Below are 19,637 nucleotides of genomic sequence, written 5' to 3'. Positions count from 1 at the left end.
ATTGAAAGGCATACAAGCGCTGCTTAGTGCATCAATTAGTAGAGCAAACGCAGCCACTCAGCCGTCAAAGACAAAACGCAAACGATTCAAACCATTTTGCAGTCACAGTGGCTGCCACTGTGCCTCCTGCCACTGTGTCTGTCCCTGCCACTGTGGCAAGTGCATTTTATTAGTCGGCGTTTGTCAACTCAAGCCGCCCCCCCAAGTTTTTATCTCTCGGCAAACAGTTGGCGTCGCAATTGCCGCACAAAAGACACAAAAAATGGAGGGGAAGAAGTGACGGCATTGTCCTCAATGGATAGTCTCCCAATGCCACTGCCTGCCGCCATTCCGTTGCACTTGCCACGTTGCCACCATGCAAATACGAAGGGCATTAAAGGATTTCTCAACTGCCACTACCCCCGATACCCCCGATACCCCACTTACCCCCCGATACCCCAGTTCCCCTATTTTCCATCCATTTTCCATTTTTTCATTCACCATTTGTTAGTATCGCTGTCTTTTATTGACTTTGCGCATTTAACTTTTAATTTTCACCATGTAAAAGAGAACCCAGTCCTCCGTTGGAGCGGAGGGAGATAGACGGATAGAGGGATCCAACGCGAACGACGATGATGATGATGGAGAAAACTTTTCCCACCTTAAATGTGCTGAAAACGCTTTAAGCGTTTCGTTACTCCTTCGTTCGTTGGTGGGGGGGTTTTTGGGTTATAACACCTTTTTTAACCTTGTTTTCCGGCGTAAAATTATTTTCACACGAAGCTTTTTAGAATATTCCTTGCCGGAGGCGTCATTCTCATCCTCATTTCCATCCTTGTGGCTGCCATAGAAATGGAGTGCCGTGTAAATATGGCATGTCCCTGCCCCTGGCCCCCCCACCCCCCTCCCCCTCTCCACTGCCACTGCGGGTGACATAAACCGGCTTGTGCGCATTTTCGGGCTAAGCTCTGGTGGCGCCCACGCGGCGTATACTTAACCGGCGAGCCGTAACCGTATCCCGAGCCTTGCTTGCATTCACATTTTGTGCCGCTTAATCGGCAAAAAAAAAAAGAAAAGGCAGAGGCAGAGCCAAAGAGCCATCGAGAGAGCCGTGCTGCAACGAGCTGCATGCAATATTTATGATTATTTTTTCAATTTCTCTTCGATCGGCGAGCGGCCATGGAAAATTTCATTTACTGCCATTCTGTTGTTTAGGGGAGGCAGGGGAAGGAGGGGAGGATACGATGCCATTTCCAGGACATTGCAGGATGGATTTTTCTTTCAATTTGTGCTGCAAGTAAAATAAGTTAAAGCAAAGTGCTGCAGAAAGGAAAGCTTCGGCTCCTGGGGAGTGGGGGAGAGCACTTCCTGGCAACGGATGGCACGGGGACTGCCGCCAGGGGTGGGGGGACACACAACTAATTCCACCTAAGGATAATATGATTCGTATGCCACTGCTGCAGAGGCAGACTCAAGTCCTCCTTTAGGGTTCGACCCTCTCCTTTAGGAGAGATTACATTCACGCTACAACTTTCACATTTCTCCGTGTGTATTTCCTCTGTACTTTTCTCTGTCCGTCTTTCATTTTTCAAAAGCGCGAATTTAGTCTGCCAACTCATGTGTGTGCCCCTTCTGCCCCTCCCCGCCTCCTGCCTAGAAAGGAAACAGCTCCCCCGTTCTCTGCCTCTCCCCCTCCCTCTGCCTCTCTGATGAATGTGTGCCGGTTGGTTTATGTGTTTCACTAACCAATTTGCGCTCTGCGCTCGACGTGATTTACAGTTCCCCAGCGAGCTGTTTTGCTTGCCACATGCACGCGGCAGTGCGTCTGTGTGCGGCAGTGTGTGGCGGGCACTTGCCACTCGGCTTAACCCACGTAGGTGCCCCAAAAGCTGATCGAAAACCAAACCAAACCAAAGCACTTCACTCCAAGAAGATTATGGAAGGTCGCTTGAAGGCTGGGGGCAGGAGAGAGCTCCTGCTGGAGGAGTCTTGGCTTGATCCTAGGCCCAAGAAAACTCCCTGAGATCGCCATCGATCGCACTTCCTAGCCCTCTTACGAGGTCTCCAAAGCCCTGCCAACATTTGGTTCCTTCTCTTGCCATTCCGGCCACAAGGGGTTAAGGGTTAAACGCGGGAATATTAAGCCCTGGGCCCGGAGTCCAATCCTGCAGTCCAGCAGTCCTTCTGCTGCTGCCAGAGATGGCTTTAAACGTCTGCCTGGCAGAGCAGGGAATGCAAATCAATTGATCATTTTGCTGGCCAACTGCAACGGCAATTCCCCCTCTGCCAATCCCTCTGCCAATCCCTCTGCCATCCCTCTGCTGCCAAACACACTTCAGTGCACTCGAAGTGGCCGCTTCGTCGAACACCAGCGAGTGGATGACGGAGGCGACTTTGTGCTGCATTTCATGAGCAACCGCATCCAATGGCACTCTCTGGCACTCTCCGGATCCATTCAGCTGTTGCCGTTTGTCGCAACTTTCCGACGTGGGGCGTCGGCCGAGTGTTTCTCAAAGGAAAAGCGGCAGAAAACGCACATAATTAAACGATTTGCAGGCACCATCAGTGCTCGAACGGCCACTACAAGACGGCAATCCCCTTTGGCCAGCATGTAATAAATTAACGCGCAATGAACTCCAGCAGAGCATGGGGCATGCATCATAAATCATCTTTGGGTCGGCTGGAACTTTGAGGTTTCGCTTAGCCGTAGGCCTAATTATCACCCCAAAAAGAAAGCCTGGCCAAAGGCAAAGCCTTGCCTTTGCCTCTGCCTTCCCCGGGCATGACGTGGCCGATAGCCAGGACTGCAGGACTCTCCAGCAAAGCTAATCACGGACGAACGGAGCTTGGCCAAGCGCAAAAAATGTTCTTTCGACGCCTAAGAGAGAGAGAAAAAATACTCATAGAAGCGGGCAAATTTGTGGGAGGGAGGTTCGGGCGATTATCTCGTGTCCTTTGCTGTCGATGACTGGCCCCCCGCCCCGGAATCTGGGGAATCGGGGGTATCGGGGATGGATGGCATTGGGATTTGAGGCTGGGTATGATGCGATGATGGCACCAGCAGCAGCTCAATTATTTTTTGTGCTTATTTATTTTGTCAGGCAGGAAGGCTGCGCCCCCGCCTGTGCCTCCGCCTGCGCCTCCGCCTGTGCCTCCGCCTTTGTTCGCCTCGATTTTGGTTTCGTTTTCGGTCCTGGTGTTGGTTTCTGTTTCTATTTCTGTTTGCTTTTTTTGTCCGAGTTAAAGTGACGAAATTGTAGCTGAAATCTGTTTAAAGGCGACCTTCCGGAAGCCCTGCTTTTGGCGGCGGCGCTGTAAAAATTTGATTTTAATTGAATTTCTCATTTTCGGCGGGGCCTATGCAGAGGGGGTGGCATGGCAAATTCAATTTGCTGCTAAATGAGCTAAATGCGATTAAATTCGTGCAGACAGACGACCAGGCCCTCACCTCTGCCCCTTGCCGCCGCCCAGTAAAGTGGAAATGGAAGCCTCTTAGCCGAGACGAGTCGAGTGGAGGCTTCAACTAAATACATTCGACTCTGTGCCCCCCCCCCCCGAATCTGCGGCAAGACATGGCCAACATGACCGAGCTTGCGGCATGTGTAACATATGTCGAGGCAGAGCAGGGGGGGGACTCGGGGGGACTCTGGGCCTAAATCAATACAATTGTTTGGCCCAGCACTTGGGCCCTATTGTCCATCAGTCGAGCAGTGGGAAAATGAGGAAAACAACAAGCTGGGAGGGGTGGTGGGGTGGGGAGGGAGACCCCTCTCCCAGCCAAGGATTCGAAGATGCTGTGACACAGCCCTGGCCCTGCCTTTGATCATCGACTTCCAGGGAGTTGTTCCGTAAAGTCAATGGATTTGCATTTGACCAAGAAACGACGACGACGACGACAACAAGTTGTTGGACTTTTCTTTCTTCGGTCTTCGGTCTTCGGTGGCTGCCAATTGCCGCAAAAGGACACTGGAAAGCCAGCTGCGGTCATGGGTAGCCAAAGAGTTAATAAAAAGTTTTCCCCTCATTGTTGCTGCGCTTCGCTCGTTCGCTTTGCAGTGTTTTATGGAGGCTTCCACAGTGTTGCAGCACTGTCAGCATTTCTATCGCTTCAGCTGCTTGTTGGTTTTCCACTTTGTGGTTTTCCGCGACAACGAGGGGTCGGGGGTCGGGGGTCGGTGGTGGTGGCTTGTCTTGCGGCATTGCCATTGCGTTTGTGTTGTGTTGTGTTGTGCTTTATTTGCATACAATTTGCCAGTTTATGGCCGTCAAGAGAGGCTGCCTGGCTGCTCTGGTTTTTAGCCCGCATCCCGGGCCCTGGCTGCTCTGCTCCTCCGGCGTTTGCCTTCATCAAATATATGTTATTTGTATTTATTGATTTCCAAGTGAAAACATTATTGAGGTTGGCCGATACACACAGAGAGACCGGGGGGGTGCGGGGGGGCTGGGGAGGCCAATCCCCGATCTGTACCCAAAATGAAAGGCAAAAGCAAATTTGTGTTGTTGTTGAAAATGTCGAACAACAAAAGGACTTCATTATTATTGCCTGCATTGTATGTGTGTGTGTGTGCGTGTGCGTGCGAGTATCTGTGTGTCATCCAGGCTGTGCCGTGCTGTTCTGTGCTCTGCTGCCTGATTAAATTGAATTTCATATGCAAAAGGTGAAACTCAATCAAGAAAACATAAAGGCACACGGCCTCTCGCCATCGCCATCGCCATCGCCATCGCCATCATCCATCCTAGTATTAGTGCGTATCTGTGTGCGTGTGCGTGCGTGTGTGTGTCCGCTTGGATTAACCAAAGCCAATGGCAAGACTTTGCGGCTTTTGTGTTACGGCTGTGATATCCCCCCGAACCTCTGCCCCACCTTTGAGGTTGAAATTAATAGCAAAATGAAAATTAAAAGCCATTTGGCCACAAGGAAAAACGAATATTGTAAAATTGTAAAATAGCCTGGGAAAATTGAATGACTTATCAGAGGATAGTCAGGCTGCCAGGTCTCCCCTCCCCCCCCACCACCCTGGACTGTTGGAGTACTTAAAAGTAAGAGCTCTCTCTTCCTGGCTCTCTCTTCCTGGCTCTCTCTCTCCTGGCTCTGCCTCTGGCTGGTTTTATGTTCATGGCCCTGGCATAGGTGATAATTTCATTTGCTCAAATCAAAACCTGAGACCTGCTCTGCACTCCCCCCCCGCCCCACACACACACGCTCCTCCACGAACCCGAGCCTCATATTGAGCTAATAAAATTTTAATGAAATTACGAGTACCTTCTGCCGCTCCTCCACCGCTTCGACCCTTCGCATAATAATCACGGCACACCCCCTCCCCCTTCACCGCCCCCCCCGAAAATTTTATGCCTACTACGTGGCGGCACAGCCGAGGAGCCAAAACGGAGCGGAGCAGCCCTGAAGTGGAGCATAAAAGGAGCTATTAGGTGGAATATTTTTTTCCCATTTCCCATTTGCCAGGCATTTTCCCCGCAACCCTTCATCGGGGATCTGGATGTGGCAGAGTCCACGCGTGTGAGTGTGCATTAATGATGCATTGCATCTGGCAGGCCGCGTGCCAGCTTAAAACTGTTTGCTTCGCTTAATTACAGGTGATGGACGGGGGCGGGGGCGGGGTAGGGGGCACGGGGGCACGGGGGCACGGGGGGTGTCTGTCTTCTGACTTCTTGTCGCATAATTGCAAACGAACACAAGTTTTGATTAAAGTTCTGGTGTTTCGCGATGAGCAAAAGGGCAAAAGGGCAAAAGGGGGCGGGGCTGTGCTCATCTCTCGCTCGTCGCTTTTTGACATCACGCATACGCCCCGTGAGCCCAGGGAAAACTTTTTCGCGCTGCAGTGACGTCTAATTAAAACTTATTTCTGCCAAGACAAAGGCCGGGGCATGGGCATGGGCATGGGATTCCCCTTGCAGCAGTTGGCGCCGTGGCAAGTTGATGATTATGTTGCCGCCAATGGAAATATTTATCAAGTCATCGCGTTGCCGTGTGGCGGAGGCGCCTGTAAATGCCGGTGCTTAGGGCAAACAATGCAGATTACGCGTACCCCACAATAGGGCGCTGCATGCGGCTTGGGGAACGTGTCAAGTTGTGTTTGCCCCGTCAGGCAGCGGCGGCTCTGGTTGCCAAAAAGTTAAACGAAGCGCACCGCGCACCTTGGGAAAACTTTGTCGCTGCATTTGATCTCGCACCTTTGCGTGCCACTTCCCTGCATGTTGCATGTGGCATGTGGCATGTGGCCGGCTCTAATTAAAATTTCAAGCGGCAATTGAGCAGAATTCAGTGCTGTATACGCTTTAATGTGAGCGAGAGAGCTGTCCGCAGAAGTCCGAGCAGGAGTCCTAGCACTGCGGTGTGGCAGGACATCTAATGACCGCACGGCTCGTTTGCTTCATTTGCAGTGAAATGGATGCACAACCGCAAATCAAATACAGAACCAGACCCACACAAATGGAGACCGAGTGGCAGTCAGAGGATGGGAGGGGGAGGGAGGGAGATTTGGCATGTCCATGCCAAGTCCATTCAGGAAATTTCCTTCGGAAAATGTTCTGGCATTTGAACTCTGGGTCCTGGCTCTTGGGTTATTTGATCTCTGTTCCAGTTAGCACTTATTTTCGGGGCCATCTTTCCCCAATCTTCCTCTGATGACAGGGCGGGGGGGGGGGGGGGGGGGGGGGGGGGGGGCATCTCTGGGCATCTGAATGCGGAATGCAAAGCAGGCTCACATTCGGCTCGCATCGAAAGGATTAGGCATTGGCCCAAACGAAATCTGATCGGCGTACAAAATGAGGCATTGGGGAGTGCGAGTGAGGGGCTGGGATTGGGGCCTGGGATTGGCAATACTTAAACGAATTTTCTGTTATTTTGTGGTTCATTAAATTCTCAAGCGCAAAATCAACGCCGTCTTCTGCTGGTCTCCAAGTTTGCATTTGCTTCACACATTGTCAATAAACCCGAGCACAGGACACGCACGAGAGTGGAGTCTGTTGCTGCTGCCTGTTCCTTCAACAGTTTGTGGCAGCTTGTTGAAATTAATCATTTGGCTGCCAAGTCGTCTCCATCGCTGTCTCTGTCTCCGTTGCTCCGTTGCTCCATCTATCGCAATCAGTTGGCAGCCTTGCCTCGCCTTGCCTCGCCTCTGTCGCCATGTTGCTACTTCCGTTTCCGCTTCTAGTTGACTGCCGTTCCCGTGTACGTGTGTAGCTGTGTGTGTCTGTGTGTGTGTGTGTGTGCAGTGTGTCAACAACATTATGTGCTCTCTCTCTCTCTCTCTGTGTGTGTGTGCTGTGCTGGCATTCCATTCGTGTAATTTCCCCTGGTGGCAGAACATGTGAGTGCATCTCCATCTCCAGCTCCTCCTTGGTCTCCTCTGCTCTTCTGGCAGCTGGTTCCTGTCCAAGTCAGTTGTCGCGACAATAACCGCTTACCAGCCACTGGTGCAGTCCTCCTCCGCGTATTTGTTTACAGCTCAGTTATAATAAATTGCAATCATGACTGGAATGGCAACAGCCTCAACCGCCTCAACCGCCTCAACCGCTCTCGGCCTGTGCGCTCTGATTGTATCTCTGACAGAATTTGCATGAATTGAGGCTCCATCTCCATCTCCTCCCCTCTCCCCTTCACAATTTTCAATCAGCCGCTCACTCGTCTAGAAATCCGTTTTCCGCCACTCGTTCTCCGCCTGCTCGGGCTTGTTTCCTGCCTCCCACCTCCCATCGGGGGGGCAAGAGATAACCAATTAGAGGGGCCTGCCACCTTTGGCGCTTACGCGCTTTTCCAATCTCAATTAAAAGTGCGAAATGTTTAACGTGTATGTTTTTCCGCTCGATTAGGCCACAGAAAACAGAAAATATGTATGCACAAGGAAATATTTTGTCATTTTGCGCGCTGACAGCAGCCACGTACTCGAAAAAGTTGAAAGAAATGCTCGGCATCCACACCAAAAGGAAAACTTTTTGCCCAACATTTTCACATTTCAGCTTTCCTCTGCAGGTCCCCCCCCTCCAGCCCGCAGCCCGCTCCTGGGGGGTCTGTTGCTCACTTTTGATACCCTTCCAGAGGGTTCTATGGTTCGTCTCTCAGGGCTTTGATTCCCCTACGATTCATCAGGGATCTGCTAGGGTATCTGCCACTTCGTTCATCGTTTTGGCTGTCATGTGTTGCTGTTTTCGGTTCACTCGCTTCTTTTGAATTACAGGCAGTGCATGGCAAGCAAATTTATTGGCAAATTGGGAGCACAGTGGTTTCCCTACAGTGCCCAAGGAGCAGGCGGGGGGGGCAGCAAAGAGCGTGGTGCCATGCCATGCCACACGTGTACGAGGGGCGGCGAGGGGGAGTTGAGTGTATTTTTTACAGCTTGCTTTTTGTTTATGTTGTTTTTATTGATTGAAAATAACTTAGTGCCGTTTTATGTGCCACCTTCTAGGGGCGGGGGTGGTGCCGGGGAGGACCTGGAAGAGATATGTATATGGAATAAACTGGAGCGCTTTATGCCGAAAGGTAAGTAAAGTGCAGGGGTCTTTGTGCAGATGAGAGTGCCTCCTCGTGGGATTGCGATTGCGATTGCCCTGGAGCATTGTTCCCTGCCACAAACACACACTCATCCCTGCCGTAAGAGGATGCTCTCATGATAATCCTGAATAATTAGAGGGAATTGGCACGAGCCTCCAGAGAACAGGGAACAGAGTACATCAGGAGATGCTCTCTTAATGCACTTTGGCATACGCGTAAATTGCCTTTGGAGCAGGCGCTAATTAAGGGAGCTTTGCCCGGGGAAACACAGTCGCCGCCGTGTGCCCTTCCTCAACCTGTTGACCCGTCCGCCCATTTGTCACTGCCTGGAGGACACGTTCCTCCCCATTTTTATTCATTTCGTGGGCTCCTCTCGGTTCCTTTTTGGGGTTCTCCTCTTTGGCAGGCCGGACCATATTAATTAGCTTGATTAAAATTAATATTTGCGCAACTTTTGCGACGCCACAAAATGTTGTCGTCAGCTGGTGGCAAGCAGAGCGTGCCGGCTGTGGGCTGTGGCAAATATGTGCAATAAATAAACATTTCTTGCGTTCTCTCTGTGTGTGTGCCCCGATGTGACAGCCGACAGCCCCTGTGGCAAGGTACTCCAACTGTAATAAAGCAAATGTAAAGACAGGACTGCTCCATTTTATTGAGCGGAAGAAGCAGCCACCTCTGCCCCCCCCCTCGCCCCCCACTCGCCGTGGCAACTGGCAACAAAGTGCGACCGGGATAAATCTTGATGCGTCAGTCGTGGCGGTGCGGAGGGTCTCAGTGAATGGAGCCATGAAAAATGTTGGCCCCCCACGACTGTGTGAATGTCACCATCATCTCCCCCTCCCCTCCCCTGGCTCTGGCTCTGTCTCTGTGCTCATCTTCATCTTCCATCCACAGTCACAGCCCCAATCCCATCCACGTTGTCGTCGCTGTTTATTTGGCCGATTCCGATTCCGTTTCATGTGCTTTTTGTTTTACGAGCATAAAGATAAATTCACGCCAGGAGGAGGTCCAACCTGGGGCCCGGATTACACACGTGAATGGTGTGGTGTGGTGGCCAGGACCGGTCGGACCCCCCGCCGTGACCGTTTTCGGTCATCCGATTTATTTATTTATTTATAGCAACAAATTGCAACGTCAACTTAATCACCGAACTCTATTAGTTTGGGTCGCTGCGAGTCCTGCGAGTCCTTCCTGCGAGTCCTTCCTGCGAGTCCTCCGTTTCGCTGGCAAACTCATTTCACGGCTTTGTACAAAGTCATTTCTCTTGGTCTCATTTCTGCCCTCCGTCTGTACTTGTATTTGTATTTGTTTCTGTATCTGTGTGTGTGTGTGTTTTTTTGGTTATGCTTCATTCCCCCGCCCTTGGGGGCGGCACTCAATAAAACAACTTTAATTAATTAATCATTATTCTCTGGCCCGGCATTTCTGCCTAGGCTCCATTGTTTATTGAAGTTATCCTGCGGAATGTGTGGCTGGAGAGTGACGGGGGGAATGGAATTGGATTACAATCCTAAAACTTAGTGGCTTAGTCCCTATGATGGCGGCGGCCGAGACTCTCTCCAGACTGGAGAGCGCCTTCTGGCCCAGACAGGGGGGACAGAGGGAGGCACAGTGGGCGATTTGGCTGATTTCGGGGAAGGAAATTACCATTTTCGACCTTAAAAATTATAAATAAAACATACACATCCTCTGCTTGTGCTTTTTCTGCTTTTTGGACCTTGAAAAAGAAAAATAAAACATCCACAGAGGCCACAGAAGCAGTGGCTCTCTTTCCCGCTTTTGTTTCGAATGCTTCAAAATGGAATCACCAAAATAAGAAGAGTAACGGCCATACATTTTTTTGGTACACAATTCTTTGAGGTGGGATTTCGCAAGTGACTCCAGGCGAGCTCTCAAAAGCCAGTTCAGCCGGCCCGGTCCATTGTTGGCCCATGATATGACATCAGCAGACAAAGAACTTCCTGGAAACATTATTTTTCTCTATTAGATTATATTGAAGGCTCCGAAAAGTCTGATTCAGACTGCCAAACCGAGCGAAACACATATTTGCTTCTACCCAATTCAATTTACACATTAAACAGAAAATTAAAATTAAAAAAATATATATAGAAAATTAAAAAAAAATTTAAAAATTCCCAGTTTGTACCTTTTTTCTTTAAAATTCCTTAAAAATTATCCTTTTGGAAGAGAAACTTTTTTTCATTCCCCTCGACGAACCAAATGGCCCACTGTGAGGGGGTTGGGGGCTGTGGAAATGTGGGGTCTGGGGGGATCCTTAAGTGGCGTCTACTACCCCTACTTATGCCCTACACACACATGATTCATGGATTCATCTACGACTGTGGCGATAATTAATCATATTGGCTTGTATTTGAAGCCTACTCTAACGCCGACTGTGATTCTCTCTGATTCTCTGAGGCCCTAACTCTAGATTGTATTGTAAGTACGATATATACGATAGTACGATAGTATTGCTCTCTGGATACACTGGATGCACCACCGTGGATGGAGGTCCTGCGGTGCAGCGGACAACAAACGAAAAAACCCAAAACGATTCCTTACGTCTAGAGAAGGGGGGAGGGAGGAGGGTCTTTAGAGGGGTCTTGGGGGGGGGTGTTCAATCACTAGCTAAAGAAAAGCTCAACTACTTAGCCTACAAGAGAGCAGGGGAACAGTCTAAGAGGGGGCTGGGACTCAGGGGTTAATCACATTATCGAGTGGGGGGGATAGAGTGGTGGGGGGAGGGAGGGTCTCTCCTCCTTCTGGAAGATGATGACTGGCTGATTGGAGGAGCTACTCGTATCGTGACTTATCTAGGCGTTATCCCTAATGCGTTTGATTGCTTTAAGCTGGATGATTGGTCAGTTGCACACGCGCTCTGGCTCTGGCTCTGGCTCTTGCCTCTCGCCTCTCTGTGGGGGGGATTCTCTTGGGGGGAGGGGGGATTCTTCGCGTGTCTGTCGAAAATAATTGCTTGGTGTTTGCTTCTAATTGACGAGGACTGGGCGGAGGACGGAGGACGGGGTAGGGTCTAACCTAGGCCATTCAATGGCACCGCCTCGACCTGGACCTGCACCGGCCCGACCTCTGTTTCTGGTGTCTCTGGGGTCTCGTCCTCTTGGGAGTCGCCCAGCGAGAGGCGCGACTTGGCGGCCGTCTCCATGGACTTCCAGGTGCCCCCGCTGGTGGCCTGCTGCAGGGAAATGCGCGGAATGGACTTGCAGCTGCCTAAAATGGAGCTCATATCCGGCGCCCTGGTGTCCTCCGACTCGGCCAGGGCGCTCAGGCTGCAGGCGGCCGGCGGCAGGATGCGGTGGGGGAAGCGCGGCGAGCCCCTGACCCGCTCCCGCAGACTGGGCGTCGGCTGCACCACCGACGGCCGGCGGCTGCTGGGCAGCTGAAAGTTCACCCTGGTCTCCAGCAGCTTCACATACCGGCCGTCGGGGGGGGCCACGGGTCCGCCCAGATGCTCCCCGGAGATGGTGGAGATGGAGGGCAGCAGGAAGCCGGGATCCTTGGCCAGGTGGTCGAGGTGGGTGCCGCTTTGAGTGAGCGATCCGCGGTGGATGGCCTTCAGATGCGTCCGCCCGTTCGAGTTGGACTCGACGGGGAGGCCGCCCGGCTCTGGGCCCGGATTCTGAATCGGGGAGTTGTAGATGGCATTGCAGGAGGCCGTCTGCGAGGAGGGAATCAGGCGGGTGAAGAGGCCCATGTGCGACTTGAAGGCCGCCTTGAGGCCCTTCTGGCCGTCCGCCAGGCTGGCAGTGGAGCCCTTGTTGCTGGAGGCGGTGCGCGAGAAGATGCCCCGGAGGCGGTCGATGAGCCCCGTCCGGCTGGTGGCCTCGGTGGCCTGCTGGTGGGCGAGCCGCAGGTTGATCAGGTCCTGGGCGGGCAGGCAGGCCTCCTCCAGCTGCGGCTGCGAGGCAAAGGTCACCGATCGCCGCATCGGGATCTGCATGTACTCCGCCGAGGGCCAGCTAGCGCGCGGAATCACCGGCGGGAGCACGGAGAGCAGCAGGTTGGGCAGGATCCCGGAGATGCTCGGGGTGCGCGACTTGCTCGGAGCCGGCGTCTGCGACAGTCCGCTCGTGACGGTCAGCTCTGGCTTCAGGTGGGCGTGGGCGTGGCCTCCCTGCAGCAGGGAGGTGGACGAGGACGTGGTCGTCGAGGCGGTGCCCAGACCGGACTCGAGCAGCCGCTCCAACTTGCGGATCTCCGCGTCCAGCGCCTGGATCTCCTTCTTGTAGACCCTGTTCTGGACCTCCACGCGATACTGCAGCTCCCGGCGATCGTCGACCACAAAGCGTCGCGTGTTGCACTCCATCTTGAGGCCCATGCTGTGGATCACGGGATCGATGATGTCATCTGCGAAGAGAGGATTACTCTGGGTATTAGTGGATCCAGTCGTGGCACTCACTTCGCGCCCAAATGTCGTGCAGCTTCGGGATGAACAGCAGGCACAGCGTCGCCGTGGTGGACGTCAAAATGAGGGCCGTGATGGTGATGAAGGCCAGCGTCACGCGCTCCGAGATGAGGTTGGCCAGGACGACGACAATGGCACTCGTGATGACCACGCTGTACACGGAGACGCCGATGTACTGCGAGTCGTTGAGGGCGGGTATCTTCACGTGGCGCGTCTCCCAGGCCATGTACACGCCCACCACCAGCAGGAGGCCCTTGTAGGCGTACAGGACACTCAGCCAGGTTTGGGTGTGCTGCGAGCGGCAGACCTCCACCTAAAGGGGGCATCCGAAAGGGGCGGCAAGTGCCAGAGGAGTCAATTTACAAACATTGGATGTCAATCCAATCCATAAAGGAGGGGCATGCGGGATGTGGGGGATGTGGAGGGTGGGGACACCTACCTGGGGCTGGTAGACAACACTCCGATCAATCGCGCTGATTTCGAGTGTCAGATTATGCAAATGCCGCTCCATGGGGTCCGTGACGACCCAGAGGGTGACGAGGAGGGCGTCCACCAGCAACAGGCCGCACACGAGCAGAATCAACTGGATGTCCTGCAGCATTTTGTCCTTGAACACGCTCCCGGTTCGTGTGAAGATGCGGTGCACCCGGTAGGTCTTGGCGAACATCGAGCCAAAGGCCAGCGAGAATCCGGCCGACAGCAGATAGACGCGTGCCTGCCACGGGTTACACGGAAGCCCATAAGGATGTGTGTAAGTGTCATGTTTTGGGGGGCCAGCAGCAAAGAAAAACAGAACCGAACCGACACAAGCAAAAGGGAAACAACTCATCAATGGGGCACAACTCAGTCCTGTGGCCCGGGTGGCAGGCTGCGGTGCGTCTCGGTTTCAGTTTTATGCAAATATCACATGGAATATCACAAAAGTTGTAAATTTCCCTGTCATGTGTTTGCACTTGTTCTCGGTGGGGAAGAGGGGGAGGGGGGTGGGGCTTTGTCCCGCTTCGGGCCCAACACGAGAGAGCCTTAACAATAACAAAACAGAAGCTAAAACAGAAAGAAGCAAGCCAGCGAAAGGAATAGAACCGCAAGTCGAGGCCCTAGATACCCTTGGAAAATCCAGGATTTAAAGGTTTGCTCTACAAATTTCCCATAAGCGAATGGACACGGAATGCTGCTTATGGAAGAGTGGTATTGGTACACATAGTATATGGAATGGTGTGATTTTCTGAGCGAAACTCTTGGCTTAGCCAGAGATATGGAGGCATTTCCACTACTATGTCGCTCGGGACTGTACATTTATATGTATTTAATACATTTTTGAAATATTAAATATGAAACAAGACTTATACGATTGCTTTTTTCGGAATACCAGGCGAATAGAAATCAGCAGAAGGTCCGCTGGCTCTTATAACTGATGCTCAAAATGAGTAATGCCTAGATCTGATCGGATCTAAATGATCTAAATAATCTAAATAAGATACCAACCCCATAAGATACATAATATTCTGGATCAGCCTCAATATCCGAGTCGATTAAGCCCTGTCTGTCTGTTCGACGCCTAGTTCTCTGAGACCTTGAGATCTTGTACCCAGACTCCTGAGATATCACACTGAATCTAGTTTTCTTCAAAATTTCGACACGCTCTCTTCCGACAAGAATCTGTGGCATCCACAGTTTTAGAGATACGAAATAACTTAATGAGAATCATAGAGTATGACCAGATCTAGCAGATTGCCGCATCTTGATCCGATCAGACTATTATTATAGCCAGAATCAAAAAATTAAACACTTGCTTACTCGCTTTCTGTCTCTGTCTCACACACTCTTTGTCGTGCAATGTTAGCGCCGTCTGGCGGAGGAGAGCCACACACCCTGAGTATAGGGGATAAATGTAGGATTCCCCTTCGTTTTCTCTCAAATTTAATCTGCTATTAGCCCTAAAATATATACGAGTCCTTCTGCTAGCTGGAATCTGAATGAAGCTGGATAATGATGAAAACGGTGGGAAATGCCCGTGGAAATCCTCTAAGCTTTTGGATGGCTTGTTTCCATCTTCTCGTCAAAACCTGGATACCCCCTGCAAGAGCATAGCAGGGCAGAGAGGGCCTGCAAATTTCCCTGGAGTGGCGTTTAAAGCCACTGAAGGCGAAGCTGAAAACTGAAGTTGAAGCCAAAGAGGACACGGACATGGAAATGGAAATGGAATGGACAGGCGGAAGACAGGCGGAGCAGCGGCAGCTGGAAATCTAAAAATCTGAATGGCTCTAGCTTTAAGAGGCAGCCCGTCAGCTATTTATAGCCGGGGAGGGCTCTGGCTCCGCATCCGCTCAATCCACACATAAATAAAGCAAACACATGAGAACGCGACTCACGAAAGTTGTTGGCAGCCAGAAAACTGAAAGTCATATTTGATGAGAGACGGAGAAAGCGAGGGGCAGGGGGAGAAAGCAGCAGCCAACCCACGAGAATCCTCGCAAGTCAAACAAAAGAGTGGCAGGAGGGGGAGAATAGAAGGTGGACTCACCGTGCAGACTGCGGCAAAGGAGTCTGCCGCCGAGGGCAGCGTGGAGTGGTCGAGGCCCAGCAGGATGACGGTGGCATACACGAAGATGCAGCCCACTGCGGTGATGTTGCTCAGCTTCGGGCTGGAAAGTTTAATTGCCCTGTGGAGGAGGATTGGCGGTGGATACGCCAGTGGAAAGTGCAGAGTAAGCAACCGACGAGAGAGAGAGGCCCCTGCCGCGGGCCCTGGACTTACTTGAGCTTCCGAAAGTGCAGATTGAAGGCGAGAAAGGCGATGGCCAGGGCAATGCCCACGCTCGAGAGGGTGGCGATGGTGTAGAAGGCCAGCGGGGCGATGGTGGCCACTCGCAGCTTGAAGACCCGCTTGGCGATGGGCACCTGGCCGCTGTGCCACTTGACGGGTCGGCAGCGGGGGCAGCGGAAGTCCAGGGCATCGGTGGCGGGATAGTACAGTGCAATGGGCTCCAGCAGGCCCCGCTGGATCTGGTAGAAGGCCGTGGTGCCCACACGATCCGGACCGCTGAACGAGACGGGACCCTGCCGAGGAGAATCGAAAGGAGAAACCAATCAGAAGCGGCTCTCATGGCCGGACCCTTTCGCCCGCCTTACGGATACGCCCAGGAAGTGGAGCTTGCCCATCTGCTGCAGGAACTCCCAGGCCATGTCGCTGCGCGTGTAGTCGAATCCGTCCAGCTTCGACTGGGCCTCGTTGCGGCGCCAGTGCTCCTCGGAGGCGCGCAGGGCCAGGGCTATGGCCCACACGGCGTCGTACGTCTGCGGCGCGTACTGCGAGATGGCCTCCGGGAAGAGGTGGCTCCCAGTGGCACGCCTGCGCCGGCTGCTCGGATCCACATCCAAATCCGATTGCGGTGCGGCACGCTTGCGGTTGCCACCGGCTGTGGATGCCCCATCCTGGCCATGGAACTGTGCAAATTGCTTGCGCAGCTGCGAGTTAAACATGTGATTGTTCTGCCAAGTGGAATCGAATGGAAATGGAAATGGAAATGTCGGCGATTAAACAGGCCACAGAATGGCGCAGGAATATGGCTTGTAATGGGATTGCCTAGTCCTGGCCGTCGCCACGTCCTCGTTCGCCTCTGAACGAGGCACTAAAATGCTCATAAAAACGCGCGCGATGACAGGCAGGACTTGCAATCACCATCACAATCACAATCACAATCGCCAAGGACATGGCCGATGGCTGGGGATTGTCTAATCAAATAAATCATTCGAGGGCAGACAGAAGGGCAGAAAGGACCTTCTGCTTACCAGTCCGCTGTAGCTGACGTTGTTACCCACGATGCTGTTGTGGGTGGAGACCACAATGAGGTTCTCGACGGCCAGCTGGAGCTCGTGGTTGGTGCAGGCGGTGCGCTGGTCGGGCCACCACGGCGCCCCCATGCTCTCGTGCAGGATCCAGGCGTAGTCCGCCCCGAACATGCGCAGCCTGTAGGCCTCGCAGAGGATCTGTGGGGCCAGCTCCTGCGAGAAGCTGCCGATAATGATGCGCGTGTCAGTCTCCTGCGGGGGCAAGACCATTTGTCATTCGTTGCGTTCGCTGGGAACCCCCCAACTCCCCTTGGATGCTCACCCTCAGGAGTAAAAGCTGCTCCTTGAAGTCCGTGGCCGCGAATGTGATGGTGGCCGCACAGGAAATGTTGGCTGCCTCCAGCTCCGTCACCAGATTGTTCACCGCCAGCGAGTGCACCTCCTCGTTCTGCGAGAAGGTGGTCACCGTGCCCCAGCCGAAGCGCCGGATGAAGGCGATGCGCGCCGGGTTGTGCGAGGAGTCCGGGGCCACGGTGCGATAGAAGTAGGGGAACTCCCGCCTGTCGCTCAGCGCCGGCGAGGTGGAGCCGAACGAGACCTTTAATTTGGAGAAGCAATCGTTAGCAGTCCTGTGGAGGCGCGTGGCGGCGTGAGGGGCGGGGGGTGTGTCGGAGGCCGCTTAAAATGCAAGACATGCCGCAAGACATCCACATGCCACATGTCTGCAAAGTTTCGCCTCTCATTTAACATATTTCGGGGGGCAGTGAGGCGGGTGCGAGGCAAATGAAACTTCAAAGGTTAAATGCAAATGTCGGGAGGTCGAAAGGAGGCCGGGAGGATGCGTAAGTGAATTTGTGGACCTCATAATTTGTGGTGCGTGGCAGTGTTTATGGCGTATGGTTTATGGGGTGCTGCAGGACTCATCCCTGGCCCCGCCTGCCCCGGCATTTATGCTAATCGAAAGCCAAGCACGTGAGTTGATTAGGTTCGAGCGGGATATTTGCATTTTAATCAGCCCCAGTATCCCCCCCCTGGACTCACCTGCACAATATTCCAGTACGGCACCACCTTGGCCAGGCTTTCGGTGACCTCCGAGCAGGCGGATCCGAGCAGCATCACCATCCGCGTCGAGGGCTGTGTGTAGATGGCATGGAAGAAGCGATCCACGCCCACGCCAGGATCGCACTGCATTCCAGGAGAGGGGGGAAGAGAGAGGGGAACCACATTAAGGCAGATGCAGAGCTGGGAGTGTCCCCCGTTTCGGCGTCATAAAAACGCGTCAAGATGCCGCAATAAACATTTTTAAAATGTCGACTTTGATAGAGCGACAGATACGAGACACGAGAGTCCTTGTATGCGGGTTGTACATTTGCGTGCCCCATCAAACCGGAAAGAAATGGCAATAAAAGAGCCCCAAAAACGAGGACGCAGACGATGAAACGTTGATGACATATTTCCAGCTGCTGCCGCTGCTGTTGCAGATTTTCTTATTAAGTTTTAATGTTGCACGCGCCACTAAATGAAAATTCAATTTCGTAATGGGAGCCCCCGCTGTCCCCCCGCTCCACTCACCTGCGTGTCGTTGGTGACCAGCTCGAGGGTGTAGCCGGGCAGGAGGCGCTTGCGGTTGATGTGCTCCACGGCCATGGTGGCGGCCCCCAGCTCGGAGATGCCGTCCGGGCGGGGGCCCCGCTTCGTGGAGAGCTCGAAGAGGCCGAGCAGGACGATTTTACCGTGATTGCGCTGGATCTCCGCCTGGGACATGCGGCGCTCGCTCTCGAACACCTGGTTGACCTTCAGGTAGCGCTGCCGGGTGGCCGGCGGCGCGAAGGGCTGCGCCGAGGAGTTCGTGATGCTCGGCAGATTGCTCTGCGAATTGAGGCGCTGCCGCCGCTTGACTTTCGTCCGTTTGTACTTCCAATTGGAGCGATGCTGCGGCCCCAACAACGGCAGCTCCATCTCCATCTCCAGCTCCTGTTCCGTGTGTGCTCCGGCTCCAGAGGAACGTTGCTGCCACTGGAGGCTGCCACTAATTGAGGCATCGCCACCTGGCGACGGCTTAATTGCCACACTCTGATGATGATGATGGTCCCGGCCCAGGCCCAGAGCCTGCAGCTCTGCCGACGATTCCATGGCTGCGGCTGCCGCTGCCGTCCAGGCGAGGGCCAGCACCAGGCCCAATCCGAGGGCCAGCCATCGGCAGTATCTCGTTTGGGGCCAGTGAGTTATGCGCATCCCGTCGGCCATGTGCCCTCGCCCATTAATCACCAAGGCATTGGAATAGTCGTCGGCTATCTATCGGAAGGCGGCTGCAACGGCTATAAACACGGGACACACACTCCTGGCAGGACTCCTGCTGCTCGAACACGGAATATATATCGCCGTTTTATGCACTGTGTGCCGACAGGATACGCTTATCGTCTCTCTCCCGCTCCCCCTGCTCCTCCTCCGCCGCTTGGATTGGCGTCAATTTTATCGCCTTTTTATTGGCCTCACTTTTGGTCTCATTTCGTTTCGCACACACACACACACACACACACACACACACACACACACACACAGTGACTCTGAAAAGTATTGGGCCATAAAAATATGCATGAGCAGGGGAGGGGAGGAGAGGGGGGGGAGGAAGGAGGAGCCCCCTCAAGGCATTTGCACGCCAATTTGCCAGTCGAAAAGGATTAAGATGAAGTCCTCGATGCTCCTCCCCCCCAATCCCCCCTCCAATCCCCAATCCCCTCCTGCTGGCCATTACTTTTTATGCTAATGGCCAAACATTCGGCGCTTTGCTTTCACGTCGAGGCTTTTGGGCTACTTTTTCTCTGTTTTCCGAGTATCACGCGCCACAGATTTTCCTTCTGCATGCGCGTATGCATAATTGTTTCGAGATTACCCACACCCCCACCCCCCCTCTCCCCCACCATTACCGCT

At 53.2% G+C, this 19,637-nt stretch overlaps 2 protein-coding genes across 2 annotated transcripts in view; both read right to left on the bottom strand.

Annotated features, from left to right (window-relative positions):
* LOC6595364 overlaps positions 1-19,637 on the bottom strand; it is a gene marked incomplete at its 5' end in the record, with an annotated part of 151,781 nt that overhangs the window by 99,697 nt on the left and 32,447 nt on the right. The gene's annotated exons all lie outside the window — the stretch shown is intronic.
* LOC6595450 (gamma-aminobutyric acid type B receptor subunit 1) lies at positions 15,242-19,273 on the bottom strand. The gene is made up of 7 exons (XM_026988837.1): positions 18,279-19,273; positions 17,748-17,891; positions 17,029-17,304; positions 16,707-16,958; positions 16,047-16,406; positions 15,673-15,974; positions 15,242-15,577 (listed from the first exon to the last, which is right to left on the bottom strand). The coding sequence occupies exons 1-7, from the start codon at positions 18,951-18,953 to the stop codon at positions 15,283-15,285; spliced, it is 2,304 nt and encodes a 767-aa protein (XP_026844638.1). The 5' UTR covers positions 18,954-19,273; the 3' UTR covers positions 15,242-15,282.

This window comes from Drosophila persimilis, unplaced genomic scaffold, assembly GCF_003286085.1.
Source record: "Drosophila persimilis strain 14011-0111.01,24,50 unplaced genomic scaffold, DperRS2 tig00000191-arrow-pilon, whole genome shotgun sequence".
Lineage (NCBI taxonomy): Eukaryota > Metazoa > Arthropoda > Insecta > Diptera > Drosophilidae > Drosophila > Drosophila persimilis.
The sequence above is the reverse complement of the archived record's forward strand: the minus strand, read 5'-3'. Positions and strand labels throughout refer to the sequence as shown.

Coding starts and splice junctions, on each gene's coding strand:
- LOC6595450 (XM_026988837.1), bottom strand. CDS start 18,953: ATGGCCGACGGGATGCGCATAACTCACTGGCCCCAAACGAGATACTGC. Junction 17,892..18,278: donor TGGTCACCAACGACACGCAG/GTGAGTGGAGCG, acceptor CCTGGAATGCAG/TGCGATCCTGGCGTGGGCGT. Junction 16,407..16,706: donor ACGTCAGCTACAGCGGACTG/GTAAGCAGAAGG, acceptor TCCACTTGGCAG/AACAATCACATGTTTAACTC.